The sequence below is a fragment of the Miscanthus floridulus genome, chromosome 9 (assembly GCF_019320115.1).
Source record: "Miscanthus floridulus cultivar M001 chromosome 9, ASM1932011v1, whole genome shotgun sequence".
NCBI lineage: Eukaryota > Viridiplantae > Streptophyta > Magnoliopsida > Poales > Poaceae > Miscanthus > Miscanthus floridulus.
Genome location: NC_089588.1, coordinates 106,041,937 through 106,063,307, shown reverse-complemented (window position 1 = coordinate 106,063,307; position 21,371 = coordinate 106,041,937). Strand labels below are relative to the sequence as shown.

The following is a 21,371-nucleotide window of genomic DNA, read 5'->3' as shown; positions in this document are numbered from 1 at the left end:
TTACATGTCCCTGCTTATAATCAGTAGGCTAGTAAATGTCACTGCCGTTCATTTTGTTACTTGGTTAGGAATGTATGTCTACATGCATGAAGCACATAGGACAGACCGGTGAAGTATATATATCCATGTCTGACGTTAGGTGACATGAAGCAAATTCAAGCAACCACACCAACCACCTAGTCATGCGTGTACATGTCCCTGCTTATAATAGAGACTCCCTGCTGCCTCTTAGGGCATGTACAACCCACAGACAGGGGTCCGTCTCTAAGCACCTCAAATCTATCATATAGACGGGTATAAAGATAAGTCATACAACCGACAGACAGAGAGTCCGTCTCTAAGCTGTTTAATGCTTTGCATGTAGCTAGGATCAACTATAAATAAATTTTGTATACCATTGTGTGGTTATTTGATAGAAAATGTATCAAGGATAAATAAGAGCAACATGATTACACTCACTAATGCTTCAGTTACGCATGGGAGATATTTAACTGGGAAATTCAGATAGCAGTAACATGGTCACACAAAAAAGATAGCAGAAATTTAACTGGGAAGCATTCAGATAGCATTCAGATAGCAGTCACTAGTAGATGACATTCAGATAATAACTAGTAGATAACAGATAGATCACACCATCAGGTAGGTCACAACTCATCCTCTGTACAGAAAAATTGTAGATCATAGCATCACGTAGATCACACCATGTCCTGCAAAATTGAGAGATAATTCTTAAATCAAAATTGCGAGATGAAGTCAAGAGCACTAGCTCTGTTCAGATAGCATTCAGATAGCAGTTTCAGACAGCAGTTCACAATCAGAATTCAGAAAATAGCAGTTCAGATAGCATTCAGATAGCAGTTCAGATAGCAGTGCCGAAGTCTGACAGTTCAGATAGCAGTGTGGCCCGCACGTTTTCAGAATGGCTGACAGTAGTATGAGCAAACATAAATAGTGACTAAAATTACTGTAAATCAAGGAATACAAGCTGAATAATTTTTTTACCAGTGTTGACAAATACAGCCCACTGTTTTATTCAAAGCTAAAACAGACTTCACATACAAGAAACTACTTGCTATTTTCAGAATGGTGACTTAGTTCCGCCCACATATGCCAACAAACATACTCACACACACAACATACACATGATCAGTTTAGCCACTTTCATCTGATATTCTGATATACATGATTAAACATAAATTAAGATATCGAAACTGATTAAAATTATGAAATGGTGAAGCTCATTGCAACGCTAAAATGGAGTTTGTGATCCAACAAGCGAAACTATGTTGTTGTATTTACAGTAACTGATGATTACTAGGTTCAAAATCAAACCACAGAACTCCACTTCAAGTTTGATCACCACAAAAAGAAACTATCCCGTGCAGTATGTCTCCATCAATACTTTGTGTTGCATCCTGATCACCAAATTTGGAAAAAGGATACTCAAATTATGGAAGGGCCTTTATCTTAGTTAACTATTTTAAGGAGCCCATGTCCCCATGGCATCACTAGAAGTCTAGAACTATCACAAAACTTGAGTGACTTTATTGACCAAAAGCAAAGTACTGCCTTACTTGATTTCTCCATCAATATATCGAGCATTGCATTTTTTTTACACCAATTGCCAAATTTGAACTTTGGTACCTAGATTAGTCAGGGATACTGCAGCACAAACATGTATTGGACTATTATTCAACTTTTCAAGAGTGGACATCCTAGCTTCCACCACTACAAGCAACAAAGAACAGTGCAGCACTGAACTAAGCTTATGGCAGTATTAAGCTAGGGAATACATTTCTCATGACATCTCAAGGAACACTTAAATTTGTAGCTCAGGAAAACACTATTTTATCCAGTCTCACACTCTCTCACTCAACCTCATTCGAGTATTGCAGCTATGGTGGAGTGGAATAGAGGAATCACTAAAAGGAAGGAATACGGTACTTGCAAAAAAAAAGGAGAGGAAGGAATAAGGCGAGGAGCGGTGGCATTGCAGTTACCAGCCTTGATGAGCGCGTGCCAGAGCTCCTCGGGCAGGATACATCCGTTGTGCTCGACGTCGATGGCCTGGAAGATGCGGTAGAGCTCGAGCTCCTTGTCGTCCATGTACCTCCGGAAGTCGTCATAGCCGACGCGGCCGTCATGGTGGTCGTCGCGGCTGCCGCTGGGCGGGGCTCCACAGCGGCCGCAACCGAGGGTATGGGCTAGGGCCGACGCTGCCGCCGCAGCCAACGCCGACGGTGACGAGCCCTTCTTCTTCCTAGCTGCGGGCGGCATGGACATCTCGGCGCACCAAATCGGAGACTGAGGACAGTGCGAGATGAAGATGGATTTGGGGAAAAGTGAGGATGAGGGGATATATGAAGGTGGAGATGGATTTGGCGCGGAAAAATCCCGCGCACGCCCAAATCGACTGCTGCTGCGAGCGCGGCTGCTGCCCACGCGGGATCCGAGCGCGCCGTCGTCTGTAGGAGACGAGGCCGTACAACGGAGCCGCGGTCGTCTGTTCCGCATCGGAGCACGGGACAGGGCCGTCGCCTCGCGAGGCGACGATGCGCCCGTCTCTCGGCTGAGCTGGGGAGTTTTTCTGAAAAAGGGCCATCACCGAGACGAGAAAAAGACGCCCGTTGTACGTGCCCTTACATTGTTTATAACAGTTGTGCCTAGCTTAGTTCATCGGCTTGTATTTATTACATAAAAAATCTTGCTAGGAGCACCAAATACACCCAACCGAACTGATGTGGACCTTGAAAAAGAGGCCGGAACAAACCATTTGTTGGACCGGATGTATCAACATAATAGGTAGTCGGAATAGGAGGAATCTGGAACGGCTTCTGCTGCTGAATACTGTGAACAAGCTACTCAATAGCTGCAGAAGTCAGATGCCCTGATGCTGGTGGCTGCTGATTTGATTCATGGTGCCTCCGATCCAGTGGCGGGAGAGGTCGGGCTGCAGATCCTGCTGCAAGCAGACTTTGTCCATCTCTGGTCTACAATTCGACCACTGTACCTCGCCCGTCTGCATGTGGTGTGCTTCACCGAGTGGCATGACATGCTGGTGAGACCATGAGGTCGATGTCAGGTACTACTTACAAGGGCTGCAAGTTGTGGGCTGCTCTAGTGTCTGGACACCATAGCGTGAGCCGTTAATTCCAGGATGAGGTCATGGAAGCATAACTCGCGTCATTGAACATGGTTGTTGACACTCAAAAATAGCCTAGCTAGGATACAGTTTTTATGAGTATATTTAGAAATCCGGTGACGAGAGCAAGAAGATGGCAGCTAGAGGATCAAGTGACGCTTAGGGAGCAAGGCGTTTGATAAACATGACTAGCAGGTTCACTGTACTACCTGTTGATGGCATCTGTTAATGGTTCTGTGTGGAGTTACACTTCCATTAATGTGTGCCTGAGCAGTTCATGTGTCAAGTGTACCTGGCGGCTGGTGCCACCACAATGTCGCCCACTGTAGCACCTAGTTTTAACGACAAAATCAGATACACACCATATGTGAGATCAGGAAGTCAAATCACACATATAGCTACAAATAGAGGTAATATCAAAAGACAATACTTATAATATATCGTATTAAGTACAAAGAAGATAACCTTAGGCACAAACAGCAGATAGACAACTCCGACCTTCGGGTGAAGATTCCACTCCACAGTGACAACTGGCTGGTTGATCACAAGCCTAAAGCCCTCCAGACTCTAGCCATCTGGTATCCATCCGGAATTTTTTCAAAGTATTGAAAAGTAAAGCAAGCGTAAGTACATATCGTACTCAGCAATATATCATAGGGTTCATGAGGCTCAAAAGGTTGACACTGATTTACTGCGATAAGCTTTTAATAAGTCACAATTTTAGCATATGTAGCAACAAGTTTAGCAATGCCTCAATTAATCACATGAAACTGTCTACATGAATAACGAATAGCATTTAAAAACATCGGCGATCATTTGTGATTATTCCATAAGGAGTCCAAGGCAGCTCGTTACCGTGAGCACGGCTGTTATAACGGTTTTACACTCTGCAGAGGTTGTACACTTTTACCATGAGCCGTGATACCCATATGCCCGGGTTTATAACTCCCAAAACACTTCCAAGGTGAGCAGGCAGGGATCACTATGAAGTCTTTCAAAGGTTCCTCTAACAAGTTAGGGCCGCTAGGATTCCAATTGACAAGCAGATATAGGAACCCCCATTTGAATGGCACAATTTCCTCACGGCTATACACATAAGAACAGAGGTTGTCCTATACCAATCGCGTCGAGCCCCTCTTGCGCCATAAAGGTAACCACTAACAAGCTAGAAAATGTCCTCATACTTGACTAAAGCCAGAGCCATGTAGCACTCATGGTTGTGCTGTAAGTTCCAGATGATCACTTACAGATAAGTCCTTGAGGAGAGAAATCTAAAGCATTTGAAAATTTGCCAAACACCCCAGCCCCCTTTAGTCATGTTGCTAAAAGTCATCTTTTATTTCTCATTGCATATTCCATTAATCAAGTTTTGGTTCATGGTCATAACTAATTGAGCACTACATCAGCTACCCACATGCAATTAATTCCGAGGGTGACAAGGAAACATGATATCAATAGCTAGGATAAATTACTATGGTGACACATGCATATGATTAAAGTGTTATTAACGTGAATAGGACAATAAGGATGATCCTATGCTATACTTGCCTTAAACTCATATCTTCTGCTGGTTCGTAGCTCCAAAAAATTGCTTCTTGACCAGGCATGATCACAAAGCACCACACAAGCATCCAAGCACAAACTTGCATAATATACAAATATAACTATATTAGAACAGTACACCAATCAATAAAATATTTTGAAAACTAATCTACGCATTGCTATGAACACACAGACGCGAAAAGCACTATAATCGGAGCTACGGTGAACAAGAAACGTCCACCGAAAGATTTACTTCTTAAGAGAAGAAGAAAGTTTTAGGCTTCATTTAATTTAACTATAAAAACATGGATAAGATATTTCATAAAATATCTAAATTGAATTAAGCAAAAAATATTTTTGATTTGGAAAATCAAGATAGATCTAATCTTATTTTACTTAGAAAAGATCGAGGTGGAAAATCTAAGTTACTTTTAATTGGAAAACCAATTGCATATAGATCGATCAATTTATTATTTTATTTGAAATAATCACAAAACAGCCTAAACAATATTATTGTTATGTAGATTACATCATTACGAATCTAACACAACTTGAACGGGTCAAAACAGAGTTAGAACGGAGATTTTATGCTTAAAACAAGGTCAGTGGTAGTTTTGTAAATACTAAGATTGATTTTCAGAATAAAAATAATTAAAATCAGATTTTGAATCTGGACAGGGACGATGGGCAAAATAATGAAGAAAGCCATGGGGTCTTTAGCAAAACCACCGGCCGAAGCGGTATGGTTAAATCTGGGCCACTAGATCGGATCTGGATGGTCCAGATTAGAAGGGAGGGAGAGAGAGTCACCGGCGGGGAGCTGGGACAGTGGCACATGGCCGGAATAAGCAGGGGACCTCACCGGCATTTGTTGTTTTCAATGTTTCGGTCATCATCGGTCAAAACAAAAGCACGGGGAGAGAGAGCAGAGTGAGGCAAACTCGGCTAGGGAATCGGAAGAGGCCGCGACGGCACAAAGACGAGTGCGGGCTTGATATGGTGGCTCGGGCTCTACGGGGTAGCTCCGGTGAGGTCGTGCACATGGTAGGAGATGAGATAGGGGCATGGGAGTATACCAACGAGTTCCTTACCCTTGTGCATGCTCGAGGAGGTCGTCGCGGCGACGGAGAAGCAACAAAGCGGCGAAGCGAGCTCAACGACGGCGGCTTAGGGTTGCGGTGGCGCTGGGAGCTCGGCTGGGGTGGCAGCTTGCACTAGGGTTGTATAGGGAGGGGGGGTACCTAGGCTACCTTTTATAGGGCCCCCGGTGTGGCACGTAGGCCAAAATCCCGAGAGATATGGGCGCGGCGGTGGGGATTTCCTTCCCCCGGTCAAGTCTAACTTGAACATGGCGCGAGGGAGACGACACTGCCAGGTAGGCCCGATGCGCCAGCGAGAGAGAGAGAGAAGGGATGCATGGGCTCCGTAGCATGGCTGCTCGGCTGGCCTAAGGGAAGGGGTGGGCGGGCCTACGGGATGGGAGGAGGGAGTAGGCTGCGGGGTGGGCTACGGGTGAAGACGGGGTGGCCCAAAAGGGAGAAAGGGAGGGTAGGAAACGGGCCAGCGGTGGTGGGCTGCTAGTTGGGCTAGCAGGCCGAAAAGGAGAAAGGGGAGAGAGCTAGGCCTTCGGGCCAAAACAAGGGAAGAAGGGGAATGTTTTCTCTTTTGCTTTTCTTTTCCAATTTCCAAAGCCATTTTAAAATAGAGTTATGAATCCATTTCGAGTTTGATCCAAAACCAGCCATCACAATAAAACATATGCACCAGCATGTATGCAAAAACATGTTGCTAACGTCCTATGATGAATTTTAATTTAATGAAAAATATTATTGTCCCTATGTTTCATGAGCACAAAAATACATAATTAAATCAATTTTATTTTATTTCAAAAGATACAAATTTTACAGTGTCACACCCACGTCGTGCTGCTCGATCGTGCGCTCGCCCTGCAAGAGAGCCCTTGTGCATATAGTTCGTGAACCATTGTTGTACTTGTATAAAACGCTATGAGATCAATACAAAAAGTGTTATTGGCTCCATAATCTCTCTTTCATGGTAACAGTTAGAGCGGCGTGATCTTGTTCTCCCTCTTGTTGCCTACTCTCTTCTGCTACCAATGGACAACAACCCCCTCTTTGAGTTTGACTCCTGGTTCATGACTCCTTTTCCTCCGATTCTAGTGACCTCGAAAATGTTGTCACTGTCGCATCTCCCCTAACCTCCGTGCTTCAGACCGTCAACATCAAGTCGCACGTGCTCGTCGTCCTAAACATCACTTCTCTCAACTATGCTCAATGGCGCGTGATGACGGTAGTTAACAACCATTATAAACCATCAATATAACATGCATAAGGGCATAAATTAATCACCAACGAAGGTCTAGGGGTTTGAACTAACAAATTCTATGAGTTTTGGTGAATCTGTATTTTCTGCAGGTTTTATCTAGAAAACCGTCAAGGTGGACCTACATGTTAGATTTAATCGTGCTTATCCACAGCAAAACGGACACCAGAAGACTCTAGATGACTCAGAGAGGACACCACACTGAGGCAGAGCCCGAGTGGCTGCCAGGTGGGGCCGGAGGCCGCCCGGCCCCTAGGCCCACCTGTCAACCTCCGTGTCGCAATGTTGATTCTCCACCGCCTCCTAGGTTACATCTACGTCATCCTTTAAGTCTGTTTGATCCAAGGGCTCACGATGGATGCTCCGGCCTATATATACCTGTCTCTACCACCACCCCAGGAGCATAGATAAGTCATTTGAGAAGACAGAAACCCTAATCATCGTTAGAGCTCTATCAATTCTAGGGCATACCTAGTTAGGCTAGGTCTAGAGGGAGGCAAGCAGGCTTCGCTTGGATTCCTGATCATGTCAAGAGCGTGGTTTGGTATAATCTTTGTACCCCTCTCTTTTGTATCTCCATTACTTTTATATGCTTGCTACAATTGTTATGATAATATTAATATTCATCTCATTTATGTTCTTCATTATAATGTTCGTCGTCTATTTTGATTATATGCTTAGTATAGTTGGATTATCATCATGTTCATGCATAAGTTCGTATAGCGCTCACTCTAAGGATCCATGGGTGAGTGGTCGACATTGTGTAAGCATGGTGCTTATACGTTGTTTACCTACGGATACACCCTATATTCCGGGTCATGTGGAAGATCGCGGATGTGACACCCATATTGAGTCCTTTGTAGTCCACTCCCCGAATGTAGGTGCACGTAGGATGCGGTTACGAAGGAAGACAAGCTCTGTTCTTAATCTTCCTTAGTAATATCCCTTATGTGTAGATATGACGATGGTCTTAGCAATGACTACTAGATATAATTGCACTAATCAATGTATACTTTGACTTGTAATTAAGAATGACTTAGGAATTATTCCTCTAATATTCTACCTGATCATGCTAATGCCATAGAAAGGAGTACTCTAAGTGATTTATCAATATCATTGATCGATACATACCATTTATATCTTATCCTATGACTTACCCCTGTTATGAGTAGAATATTGGTTATGGTTTACTTCTCCATCAATAGTATAAGTTATCAATACATGTCCATGCTAGACCTTCCCTGTGGTAAAAATATAAATAACGATACCTGGAATACTCTTGGGTGAATTGCTACAATGGTATATTATCTGTGCGCTTGCAGATCCTTTTCATTCATATATTTATATATTCTTTCTAGTCACGTAAAATAATAAAGAACTGCTTAGTATTATTCTAATTGTAATGCTATGTAATACCAACAAGTATCTCTGGCATCATCACTAGGGATGACAACCTAGTAAAGTAATGTTAGGAGATATAGGTTTATAATAGGTGGCTACTAAAACAAGTCATAAGTTAATAAATACCAACGGCGCACCTTCTTCAACAGTGTGATTAGCAAGTTCAGGCTTGGCTTTCACCTTACCGCTACTCCCTCCCCATAATTCTTTGTGGTGGATGGTCAATCATTACATTCTAAGTCGGCTCTACAACTCAGTGTCCACTGACGTCCTTCACATCATCTATCATCCTGATGCCACCACCTTTTCTGTTCGGTGCACCATAGATGACTTGTTCCACGACAACAACATCCACCATGCTGTGTACCTGCAGGCCTAGTTCTGCAACCTTGATCAAGGCGACATGACCAACAATGAGTACTATGGTCATCTCAAACTGCTCGTTGACGCCCTCCGCAACATCGGGTAGCCATTTCATGAAACGAGCTAGGTGCCCAATATGATCGGTGGACTCAGCTCCAAGTATCATCATGCCCTTCCGGTAATCAACACCAAGCAACCACCGCACACCTTTCTATCTACGTGCTCCTACCATCTTATTGAGGAGCTCTACGACAAGGAACATAGTGAGATGGACTCTAGTCTCACCAAGCTCTTCTTGTGGCTGGTGGCTCACCTTCCCCTTCTGGAAACACTCCTGTCCATGCCAGCTCTAGTGGCTCTTGGATTGGCCAACCACCTACAGGCTCTAGTTCTCGACCTGACAACCGTGGCTTCTAAGAAGCGTTAGGGCCATGGTAACAACAACAACAACTTGTCTAACAGAGGTGGCAACAACACGAACTCCGATGGTTCCACCAGCTCCACCTCCACTCCACACACATCATCCTATCTGTGGCTCGCTGGATTCAATCCATGGACTGGTATGGTCCAAGCTATGGTGGCTTCGGCGAGGATGAGGATGGAGCGAGGATGACGACCACGGCTCCAACGAGGACGAGGATGGAGCGAGGATGACGATGGTGGCTCCAGCGAGGACTAGGATGGAGAGGATGACGACGGCGACTCCGGCGAGGATGAGACGAGACACGGATGTGGGGATAGGTGGGGCATGTGCTGGATGGCAGAGAGGGTGTCGAAGACGATGGGGCTAGGGTGTGTAGGCGCGAGCCAACTGGAGATCGACGAGGCGGGTCAGTGATGAGGTGCGACCGGGCCAGAAAATGAGCAGGCAGGCCGGGGACAAGGCACGAGCCGGTCGGCTGGAGATGAGAGGTGTGCACGCACATGGGCCCGGGGATGACGGCAAAGCGGTGGCATGCACAGTAGGGGCTAGTGGCTGCAGTGTGATGAGGCGAGGTGTGAGGATGTCGACAAACAAGAGGCACGTGGCGGGGCGGCTGGATCCGACGGGGACAAAGGCGCATAGAGCGGCTGCACGCACGGTCGGGGGCCATGGTGTGATGAGGCGAGGCCGGCTGTGTCGCGGGGACAACGACAAATGGCATGGGGATGGCAGCGAAGATCGAAGAGGCACGACGGCAGCTCGGCTGGATTGGGCGGAGAGATGGAGCAGGAAGGAGGAAGAAGGGAGAAGACCTTTACTCCTGTGTGTAGCCATGGCCCGGGACTAAAGGTTCTTTAGTCCCAGGTGGTTACAACCGGAACTAAAGACCTTTAGTCCCGGGTGTAGCCACCACTTAGGACTAAAGATAAATTTGGACGGTCCGCAAAAACATGGCCCATCTTTAGTCCCAGGTGGTAGATCCACCTGGGACTAAAGGAGAGCTACAGTTTCGCACCAGTATCCACCTATTACAAGCTTTTTTATATATGTCTTTTAGAAATATGCTGAGACTTGTTAATTGCCTAGTAAATAAAATTTAACACAAAAAATTACAAAAAATATTATGGGCTTGGTTTAGCTTTATTGTACACAAGAAAATCTATAACCTAAATTCTTTTGTTTTACCCTATAAATATTTAACATACTATAAATAATAATCAAAATTTGGATCATGCAAAAATTTAGTACTTAATTAAAATCATCAAAACTATTGCTTTGCGACCAAAAATTTGTTTTCACATTATATTAACATTAATAATTTGGTTTTTCATCACACATTATGCACATGCATGGCAGAAAATGCACCATCAAGCATAAATTCATTTAAACCGTAGAAAATATGAAACAGAACCAAAAAATATGAAACTTCATTAGCGATTCCTTAACTTCTGGTACATAAAAAAATGAGAAAAAGTTTGAGGTACATACGACATCACAATTATTACATAATATTTTTAATACATGCTATTAAACATCACCATCAAGTGGGAACATCAATGAACTTTTTCTTGACGTATGTCCCTTGGTTATGATCGTGATGTAACCATGGAGTGTCCTCATTTTTTAGCAGGATGCTTGGGCAATTGTTCACTATGAAGGGTGAAATTTCATCATTCTTTTCATATGTTCTGACATGTCGGACTTGTTCTCGATTCCCACGATGTTTTTTCCCTGAAAGAACTATGTGGCGCTTTGGATCAATGTCTGAGTTGTCGTTTTTCCTTTTGTTTGGTTTGGTAGATATGTCCTTCACATAGAATACCTGATTCACTTCCATGGCAAGGACGAAAAGGTTCACCTCTGTACCCAACATTGTTGGGGTCCACTGTTGTCATTCTATACTGATGATCCACAATTACCCCACGCCCGGTCAGCTTCACCCATTGGCACCGAAACAAAGGAACCTTAAAAGAAGGTTCATAGTTAAGTTCCCACATCTCCTCTATGCGGACTAATATGTTTCCTTATTCCCATTATTCGGGCATGTGGCATCTATGCGGACACCACTGTTTTGGTTGGTGCTCCTTTTATCTTGGGATATCGATTAAAATGTGTTCCCATTTATCTCGTACCCTTTGAATGTTAGCATATGCCAAGATGGTTCCCTAGACAACAAGCACTACTATAGCAATTTTTACCAAGGCACTGAGGTGGGCATCACAACCGCCTTGGCACAAAGGTCATGGTAAATGAGGCATTTTCTGAGGCGGTTGGATGCCCACCTCGGTAAACTGATTAAAAAACAAAAAAAGGAAAACCCGTGGATAAGCCCATCGAGCCCATCCACGGGCCCATTGAGCCCATCCATGGGCCACCATAGCTGCTCGTCGATGAGAGCATCCTCGCCCGACGCTGGATCCAGGAGGAGCCGCCGCCGCGTTGCTCGCCGTGGAGCCTGCCGCCAAAGGGCTCCTAACTATTAGATCCGCGGATCCAACGCCACCGGGCTCCAACCCACCGGAGGACACCTCTCTGTCAGATCCACGCCATGGTGGCTCCATCCCGCCGGATCGGCGATGCCACCCACCGGTGGAGCCATGGAGGGAGGGGAGGAGGGTTGCCACCCGCTGCTGCTGCTGCACCGCATCGCCGAAAGGGGCTGAGCCGCCCTACGCCATAGCCGGGAGGGGCTGGACTACCTCGCACATGGCCGTGAAGGGCCCCCCGAGCCATGGCCGCCCCGCGCACTACCTTGAAGGGCCACCCCACGTGCGGCCTTGAGGGGCCTGCCCAGTGGCCATGCTCGTGCGTCGGCACGCGTGGCCGGGAGGGGTCACACCGTGGCCACTGAGGGAGATGGAGAGGTAGAGAGAGGGGGAGAGGGAGAGAAATGTCGCGACCAGGAGGGGTCACTCTCGGGTCGCGCGCGGTGAGGGGTCGCTCGATGAGGGAGAGCGGCGCTCAATCGGTGCTGAGTGAGGGGAAATGACTGAGTGAAACCCTAGGCCACAGTACATATACTCATGGGTGATATCGGGCTGGTTTGGACTTTTCTGATTGCTAGTGGGCTTGGCCACTATTAACTGAGGCAGGCCTTATAAGAGGTCCGCCTCCGAAAATGGGGGTATTTTTGTAAGACCTGCCTCAGTTAATAGATTTGAGCCACCTCAGTTAATCCAGGCATTAACCGAGGCGGTTTAAAAGCCTGCCCGCCTCCGACACCTATTTGCAAACGCTACGCAAAAGATTTTGTGTAGTAGTGAAGTATAGTTGCTCATCAAGAGTCTCACCACTCTGGATATGTTTTCGCAACCAACCGCCGAAAGTTTTCATATGTCCAGGCCTTAGTCTTCCCTGAGAAGTCAGATTGTACAATGTCCTTGTGTACCTCGATATATGGATCAACCAAGGAGGAATTTTGTAGAACTGTGTAGTGTCGCTAGTAGAAATCTACACATGCATGACGAACAACTTTCGTCACCGAAGAAGCCAAATTCGTCATAATTAAAGTTTTATGATGAATTTATGATGAAAAAACGTTTGTCAAAAATGACACGTCATATTTGAACATCAGTGATGAACCTGAGAAACTCGTCATAGAAGTGGCTTGATCTATGATGAAAAACTAATCGTCTTAGAACTGTTTTGGCATGCATGGTAGGGGGCAGCCACGGTAGTGGGTGCTTTCATTGGAGGTGCTTTCCATGTGTAGATACTATAGCCGGTTGCATTGGAGATTCTTTGGGTCATGTGTCACCTTATTATTGGACAACATGGCCATCTCTGGTTCTTGCACGTTTTAGGTTCTTTCTGGACCATGTGTCATGTCCGTGTTGTGTCCACTTGTTAGGTTTTTATTGGCACACATGTCATGTTGCTATTGGAGCATGTGTCACTTCTTCATTGGACCATGTGTCATATTCTTATTGGTCCATGTGGCATGACCACAATACCCCACATGTCTTTTTTTTATTCGACCACGTTTCACTATGCTATACATCTGCGTGTCAATTTTTAAGTGGTCACGTGTCGCGCCCTAAACTAGCAACGCGTCTTTTTTTATTCGACCATGTGGCAGGGCGGATTTGTACCACATGTTGGATTTGTATTGGCCCACGTGTAATAAAACTTAAATTATGATGAATTTGGCTTCTTCGGTGATGAAAGTTGTTCATCATGTATGTGCAGATTTCTACTAGTGGAAGACGCCCTCCAACTCGGCGTTCTTGACATCATGGGGTCGAGAGCCGACACCCGAGCTGGAAACCTCTCATCCATAGTTGCATGAGCGTCCATCATTCTATGAACAAATCTACAAGATATAAGCAATAAACATCATGAAACGAGCTTTGTATTTTTCTATGTAATTAGATTTGTACAATTCTTAATATGTTTGTCTAAGCTAGAAGCCACATGCATCATCGCTGTAGGTGTGGGCAAAATTTTATGGCCATGGTGCAACGCACGGGGATATATCTAGTATTGATACAGATAGATGGGTTGGATCCAGTGACTAAAGTTTAGTCCCTATCACATCGGACGTTCGTATGCTAACTAGGAAGACTAAAGATGAGCTAATTATGAAACTAATTGCACAAATGGAGACTAATTTGCGAGATGAATTTATTAGTTCTAATCAAACCATCATTAGCACATGTTACTGTAGCACCACATTGTCAAATCATAGACTAATTAGGTCTAATAGGTTCATCTCGCAAATTAGTCTCCATCTGTGTAATTAGTTTGTTATTAGTCTATGTTTAATACTCCAAATTGCGAACACATGGTTGATATGTGCCCTTGTGGTTCGGATTTGTGATGAGTGATTGTCAACATGATTCGTGTCTTGAGTTGAGTTTGTGAACTAACCATGGCGTGAGTTGGGTTGTGCAACATGTCTCTTGGCTTGTGGTGTGCAGGTGTGGAGCTCAGAGGCGTTGGTCGACGGCGAGGTGAAGGTCAAGTAGGGACGTGTCGTGCCGATAGACTGGGAGCAGTGAAGGACGGACGTGAGGCTTGGACTGAGGGACTAGGAGGCCGGGTGACCAGCCGTGGTGGCTGACATCTGGGGACATCTGTAAGGAAAATGGACCCTAGGCCCATTTACTTTGGATTTTGGTGTTTAATAACCAACATAACCAAATTGGACTAATGAATTTGCAAGTAATTGTTTTCTAGTTCAATAGGGTGCAAGACGTGACTTGGAAGAAGGCGACATGATGATCCCACGATCAACACCATAAGCAAGACCCTAGAAGCACAAGAGAAGACCAAAGATATCAAGCAAAGTCCAAGCACGAAGATGGGAACCAAGTCGGACGCAAGATTGCGAAGAAACGAGCTCGGTAGAGGTGACCAGACGCGGCCCTATGAGGACCAGACGTGTCCGATCAGTTGCTCGGCAATAGCAGGCGTCAACAGTAGTGATCGGACACTGAGCAAGGCAGTGACCGGATGCACGAACTTCACTATTCATCATCGCGGCAACAACTCAGTGAGGACCGAACGCAGCGGCACAGGATGACCGGGCGCACAAAGTGCAGCATCCGATCATGTCCGAGAGGTTCTAGAGCGGTGCAAATGCGACCGGACGTGTCCGGTCGATGATGACCGGACTCGGCAATGCGCCTGATCTCTACTCGCGTGCTCAACAGTCGGGACGATCGGACACGTTCGGTCAGGACAACAGCAGCGTCCGGTCAGTAGCAGAAAGCTGGGTTTTGCCCCCAACGGTAGGGATTATAAATAGACCCCCCAACAGGCCATTTGAGTATAGGAGAGCTGAGAAAACATACCAAAGGTGTTGATACACTATTTTAGTTATCTCTACTTGCATAGTACTTAGTGATTCATTAGGTGATTAGCGTAGGTGCTTTGCGAAGTGCTTAGCTTGATTAGACCACCGCTTATGCGCTTGCTCTAGGTTTAGGCCAAGTGTTTAGTGAGGTTTGCACACCTCTTATCACTCGGTGCTTGCGCGCACCATTGTTGTACATCGGAGGGGCTTGTAGTCTTGTGAGATCACACCAACCGTGTTTGTGGTATGGCCACCACCGTGTACCGAAGGGAACAAGGCCCACGACGGTTTGGCCGGAAGCTTGATAGTGAAGGCGGCGGGGAGTGGTTCGGGAGAGGCTTGCCGGAAGGCACACCGGGTATCCACTTGCACGTGGGGAAGGCCCGGGGCTATCCATGGAGTTACCCGACCGGAAGCTTGGCCCTCGCGAGGGATTCCTTGCGAGGAGCTCCAACGAGGACTAGGGGGAAGCTTGAGCGCTTCTCGATACCTCGGTAAAAATACTAGAGTCATCGACGGAAGTTTGCACCTCCACCTCATCTTCACCTTCCACATTTACATTGCTACCTTGGTTGTGTGCTTTACTTTCCTAGCTTAGTTGATAGGCTAGTTGATAGGATTGGAATATAGGTTGCATCACTCTTTTGCGGTAGAGATAGCAACACACCTAGTAAAACTATAGTTGTACATTTGGATAGATTACTTTCTTGCATAGGTTTTGCTAAGGTGGAAATTAGAGGCCTTAGTTAGAAGTAGAATTTTAAGTTGCCTAATTCACCCCCCCCCCTCTTAGGCATCACAGTCCCTTTCAACATCGACAAGTGCAAGTGTACATGGGAGTGATCGTGTTGACCGAGTCAAGACAGCGGTCGAGTGAGTCAAGCCGGGCTCTAGAAGACTTGGAGGTCGGCCGGTCGAGGATGGCGGTGACACGCATCGAGTTGCGGGGACGCATACGGAATACGCTACTCGTGGCGGTTTGGTGGGTTGAGCCTTAAAACCACCGGGTGACGGTTTCTCGTGTTTGGCCTCAAAACCCAGGCCGAGGTTCCTAGGAGGAACGTGGCGTCACATGGCGGAATCACAGTGGTTGCGTCGAGGCGAAGCAAATCTATGCAGGAAGCGGGGCCATCCGATGGACAGAAATCGGGTTGGACCATAATGCTGTCAGGCTAGGTGGTTCGCCCTAAAATATCTAGGGGCATTAGTGGAATTGTGTAATAGGCCTATAAATAAGATGGGGCTGCCTCCACTCTGTCTCACCTCTTGAGCATTTTGTTTTACTCCTTCTAGTTTGAATTTTTTTAAATTTTAACACTTATTTATAACTAATTTTAAATCTAACACTACAAGTTTTTTTAAAAAAACTAACACTTTTGGCCGCGCCTATTGGCCTGACGCGGCCAAATGCCTGTGCCACGCCATGCATGTCGGCGCGGCACAGGTCTGACGTGGCGACGACCGGTTTCGGTGACCGGTGATGTGGCAGCTCTTACCATGCCACCGATCTTGGCGCGGCAGTGCCGTGCCCTGATCCATGGCGCGGTAGAGCCAAATAAATACCGCCCGCATGCACGCCCACCCGCACGCACCTGCCCGCCTGCCGCCAGCGCCTGAAGTCGCCCGTCAGCCGCCAGCGCCGCCAGCCGCCGCGCAGCGCCCGCCCGGCCTCGCCCTCCCGACCACGGCGCGCCTGGCCACACCCGCCGCGCAGCGCTCGCGCCGGCCGCGCCACGAACGTCGGCACGTCAAGGCCGCCAGCTCCTAAGGTACCTCCTCTCAATTTTATATTTTTTTTGCTTATTATTGATTTAGGATAATTAGTGATTTAGGATAGTTAGTAATTTAGGATAGGTAGGGTTGATTTCATATTTTTTTATTATTATTGATTTAGGATAGTTAGTAATTTAGGATAGTTAGGGTTGATTTCATATTTTTTTTATTATTATTGATTTAGGATAATTAGTGATTTAGGATAGTTAGTAATTTAGGATAGTTAGGGTTTTATGATTGGTATTGATTTATGATAGTTAGTGATTTAGGATAGTTAGGTTAGTGAATTTGTTTGTGATTTACGTAGGTTTGAGGTTGTGTGTTCTAGTTTAGTTAGGATTTTGGGTTTAGGGATTGTTTATGTATTTATTATTTAGTTTATAGTTAGTTATTTAGTTAGGGATTTTGGGTATAGATACTAGTTTACTCTAAACCCAAAAGGGTTTAGGTATTTAAATACGTAGGCTCCATGAACTAACGATCATAAAAAATTATAAGTAATCGTGCGTATCATATACTTGCAGGGTACGAGCCATACGCACCGTCGACGCGACCATACCGACGTTGGCTACACTCCCAATGTGTTGCCAACAAATCCAAAGAGACAGAGGCGTCCGAGGGATCCTTACACTCCTGGGTCTTAGTTTGTTAGGTCAAACGAATATTGGCGTCCAAAACTTGCGGGGTTATTTGGTTATGTTATGTCAAACTTATGTGAAAACAATGAAAATGTTATGTGGCAGCTTGTCAACTTGCGCACGGACTTCATTTATCTGTTTCATATTCGTTTCTTTGCGTCGCGGCAGCACTGCCGACGAGATTATGTACCAACTACTTCGGGAACCGGCAGTCCCGGCGTATCTCCATGCCGGTGGCAATTTTTCATAATCGATTAGTTAAATTGGTGGTTAACCGTATTATGAAAGACGGAAAACAAATCATTGGCTTATCAAATTCACCCGTCGGCCGTGAAAAAAATTCAACAAAAGACAGAAACAAATCTACTATTAATTTTACGTCAAGCAATACTTAGAATAACTCCCACTATCGGCGCGACGCGTTCTGATTAAACCGTTCAGGTACCGCCGCCGGGCGGCGGGCGCGGCGGCCAGGCGGGATTGCTGCTCGGGTAGGCGGGACTGGGCGCGGTATTTATTCGGCTCTGTCGCGTCATGGGTCAGGGCGCGGCACTGCCGCGCCAAGGGTGGTGGCGCGGCAAGAGCTGCCACGTCACCGGTCACCGAAACCGGTCGCCACCACGTCAGACCTGTGCCACGCCACCATGCATGGCGCGGCACAGGCATTTGGCCGCGCCAGGGCAATAGGCGCGGCCAAAAGTGTTAGTTTTAAAAAAAACTTGCAGTGTTAGATTTAAAATTAGTTATCAAAAAGTGTTAAAATTAAAAAAAAATCTCTAGTTTTCCACCTTCCTAGGGTTTGTTCTTGAGGTCCACAAATTTCAAATTTGTGTATTCAAACTTGAGATTTGGTTTAGGTTTAGGAATGGAGCCCGAATCCTCCAATTGTCCTTCCGGGTTCCAAATTGTGTTCGTGAATTTGTTCTTCACTATGTGTGATTTTCGTTCTTATTTTCCCCTTTTCCCGTTCTTGTATGAGGCAGTGCCGGCCCTCAAAATCCTAGGACCGGCACTACTATGAGCTATGCATTTCCTGGAGCTTGGATTGATCCCAACCGATGATTTCTGGGGGTAGATTCGTGCTAAGCTGAATTGCATCTCTGCAATTTTTTTGGTTCGATTCATGGAGTTTGGATCGGATTTGGGGATTTCTAGCAGCCATTCCTTTCCTGTTCTTGAGTTTGTTTTTTTGTTTGTTCGTTCTTCATCAGGTGCAGCGGTCCAGCAGTCCAAAGGCAGCACTACCAGCGCCAAGTGCTTAGGTACCGTGGGCGCTCCCTTGAGCGGTGCTTAACATGGGACCTCGTCACTGGCTGCTTGCCCAGGTGCTCATCGTATCTCCCTCCGTTCTCTGTTTGCATGAGGCATCAGGTCGAGTACGTCCGTGAGCGAGCGCTCCTGGTCGATCGTGCGCCGGAACGGGCTAAGCAGCGCAGAAGGAAGCCCAGCAGTGCCGAGCGTGCTTGCTCCAGGGCCTAGGCGCCTCGCCCGTTGCCTTCCGCAGGAGCACGGCTCCGATCTGTGCCGTGTGGTGCAGACCCCGCCCTCTTGATCTGTCTCTCACTGTTTCTGCGCTTGGTCACCGGAAGGGTCGCTGTGCACCGGACCAGGTCTAGACGGTGCACAGTCCCAGTGCGTCCGGTGCCTCTTGTGTGTTGTCCAGTGCCCGCATCTCTCTCTCCCGGTTTTTCAGCCCTAGGTCGCAGCTTCTCCATTCGACCTCCGATTTGAGTTCTGATTTTTGCGTTGGCTTTCTACCATTCCGAGGCATCTATATAAGTACACTCGTCACCCGTTGGCTTGGGTATTTTAGATTCGGGAACCCGCTTCTTCTCAATAGGAGTTGGGCATCCTATTTTCTGCTCCTAGATTCAGCGTGTGCTCTCACTCGGATTGCTTTGTGGTGTCCTGCTGTGTTCTCAAGGAACATGCACCCACTCATTTGGGTCGTGGACATCACGTTGGTTGCCTCACGTGTTTGGCGGTGAATTTGGGACAGTGGCTGAATATTTCTTGAGAAATTTTACGGCTCCCATTCAACCCCCTCTGGTCACCGTTTTCGGTTCTTCAATTGGTATCGAAGTCAGTTAAGGATCATTTCACCTTAATTGGTCCGTGATCCACGAAGGCGACATGGAGCGCTGTTCCATCAAGCCGCCATTCTTTGATGGAACAAACTACCCCTATTGAAAGATCCGCATGTCTTGGCATCTTCAGGGCATTGATTAGCGAGTTGAGAAATTTGAGAGGATCCCAACTACAAGGTGCTTACTGCTCGTGTCGGTCAGGAGCAGATTGACCAACACAACACAAATAGTAAGGCTCGTTGTGTTCTCTTTTTGAGTCTTTCGCTTCCTGAGTTTGAGAGTCTCTGATTGTACTACTGCTTGAGAGATCTGGGTGAGGCTTCAGAACTATCACGAAGGAACCGCATAGGTCCAAACCAGACTCTTTGAGACGTACAAGTGAGAGTATGAGAACTTCTCTCTGTTGGATGGAGAGTCTGTCGATGTCATGTTTTCTCACTTTCAGTCGATTGTGAACAAAATGCGGGCAAACAAGCCGCAGCTGCCTTATGATGATCATGAGAGGGCTCTCAAGTTACTATACACCCTAGATAGGAAGGTTTGGGATGTGAAGGTTTCCGCTATCATTGAGTCCGCTAACAACGACACCCTCACCGTGGATGAGCTTTTCAACCAGCTCAAGTCCACCGAGATCATTACCAGACCCAAGCAAAAATCAAGAACCCTTTTCACCGACTATGGCTTTGGTCTCTGGTAATGGTTCAAGTTCTTCAGCTAACCCTTCACAGATCTCCTTTATCTTTTCTTCGTTGGTGTCTGCTACAGAGGAGCAGATGGAGGCACTTGGGGGCGACGAGCTGGCATTGGTCATCAACCGATTCTCGTGGTTTCACAACAACCGCATGAACCGCCGGCGCGATGGTGGTCCAAAGGATGGTTGCTATGGCTATGGAGACCCTGACCACTTCATCGCCCACTACCCCAAGAAAAACAAGAACTTCTCCGACAAGCACGACTCTAGCAAGCGCAAGGACAAGCGTGAGTACACCTCTACCAAGCACAAGTCAAAGAGCGATTTGACAAGGAGGCGATCAAGAAGGCGTATCTCAAGAAGGCCAAGGCTCATGAGCGCGCCTTCCTTGACTCCCTTAGCGACCTAGAGAAGGACACCACTGATAGTGACTCCTCCACCTCTAGCGACAAAGCGCAAGATCAAGGACAAGTTGAGTGGACTTTGCTTCCATGTCGACACCGCCAAGCAAGGCTTTTGCACCATGGCACTTGGTGATGAGGTGGTGAGCGGCGACGGCGAGGCACACGGCGACGACTCTAAATCTGAGGTATGTGTTTCTACCGATGAGCTCTTTGTTGAGAATGAAAAGTTGAGTGCTGCCTTGATTAGTCAAGATAAGTTGCTTAAGCGTGCTGCTCACGAGAGGAGAGAGTTTAAGAACAAGCTAGAAATTGCGCTGAAGGAGCTTGAGGCTTCTAAGAAGTATGTTGTGGTAGTGTTTGATGAGGTTGAGTGCGATGAGTGTGCTATTCACATGTCCAGCCTTACTGACTTGCAATCCAAATATGTTGCTTTCCTGATGAGAATGATGAGTTGAAGTCTAGGTCTGGCTTGTTGGGTGCGTGCAAGTCCTGCTCGGGCTTGCAATCTGAGCTGGTAGAGAAGATTACTAGGATCTCTTTGCTTGAGAAGGCCAGTTCAGATAGCACTGCTGCTAGTTGTGCACATTGTGTGGGTTTGGAGCTGGAGCTTGAGTCTTGCAGACATGACAAGATGAGAACCGAGGAAGATAACACAAACCTTCGGTCTATATTGAGCTGGGTATCCTACAGTGAGCCGCAGTTAGGCATGATGATGAGTCAGTTTAGGCGGGGAACTGGTGCATCGGGTGTAGGCTTTGCTTTAGGT

General features: G+C 46.5%; 1 protein-coding gene across 1 annotated transcript; it reads right to left on the bottom strand.

Annotated features, from left to right (window-relative positions):
* Nucleotides 1-503: 503 nt before the first annotated feature.
* Nucleotides 504-2,644, bottom strand: LOC136482554 (uncharacterized). The gene is made up of 2 exons (XM_066479769.1): nucleotides 2,001-2,644; nucleotides 504-707 (listed from the first exon to the last, which is right to left on the bottom strand). The coding sequence occupies exons 1-2, from the start codon at nucleotides 2,512-2,514 to the stop codon at nucleotides 679-681; spliced, it is 543 nt and encodes a 180-aa protein (XP_066335866.1). The 5' UTR covers nucleotides 2,515-2,644; the 3' UTR covers nucleotides 504-678.
* Nucleotides 2,645-21,371: the final 18,727 nt, after the last annotated feature.

What these genes read in the sequence shown, in the direction of transcription:
- LOC136482554 (XM_066479769.1), bottom strand. Translation starts at nt 2,514, where the DNA reads ATGCGGAACAGACGACCGCGGCTCCGTTGTACGGCCTCGTCTCCTACA. An exon ending in GCACGCGCTCATCAAGGCTG is followed by an intron (nt 708 to 2,000) that starts GTAACTGCAATG and finishes TCAATTTTGCAG; the next exon opens with GACATGGTGTGATCTACGTG.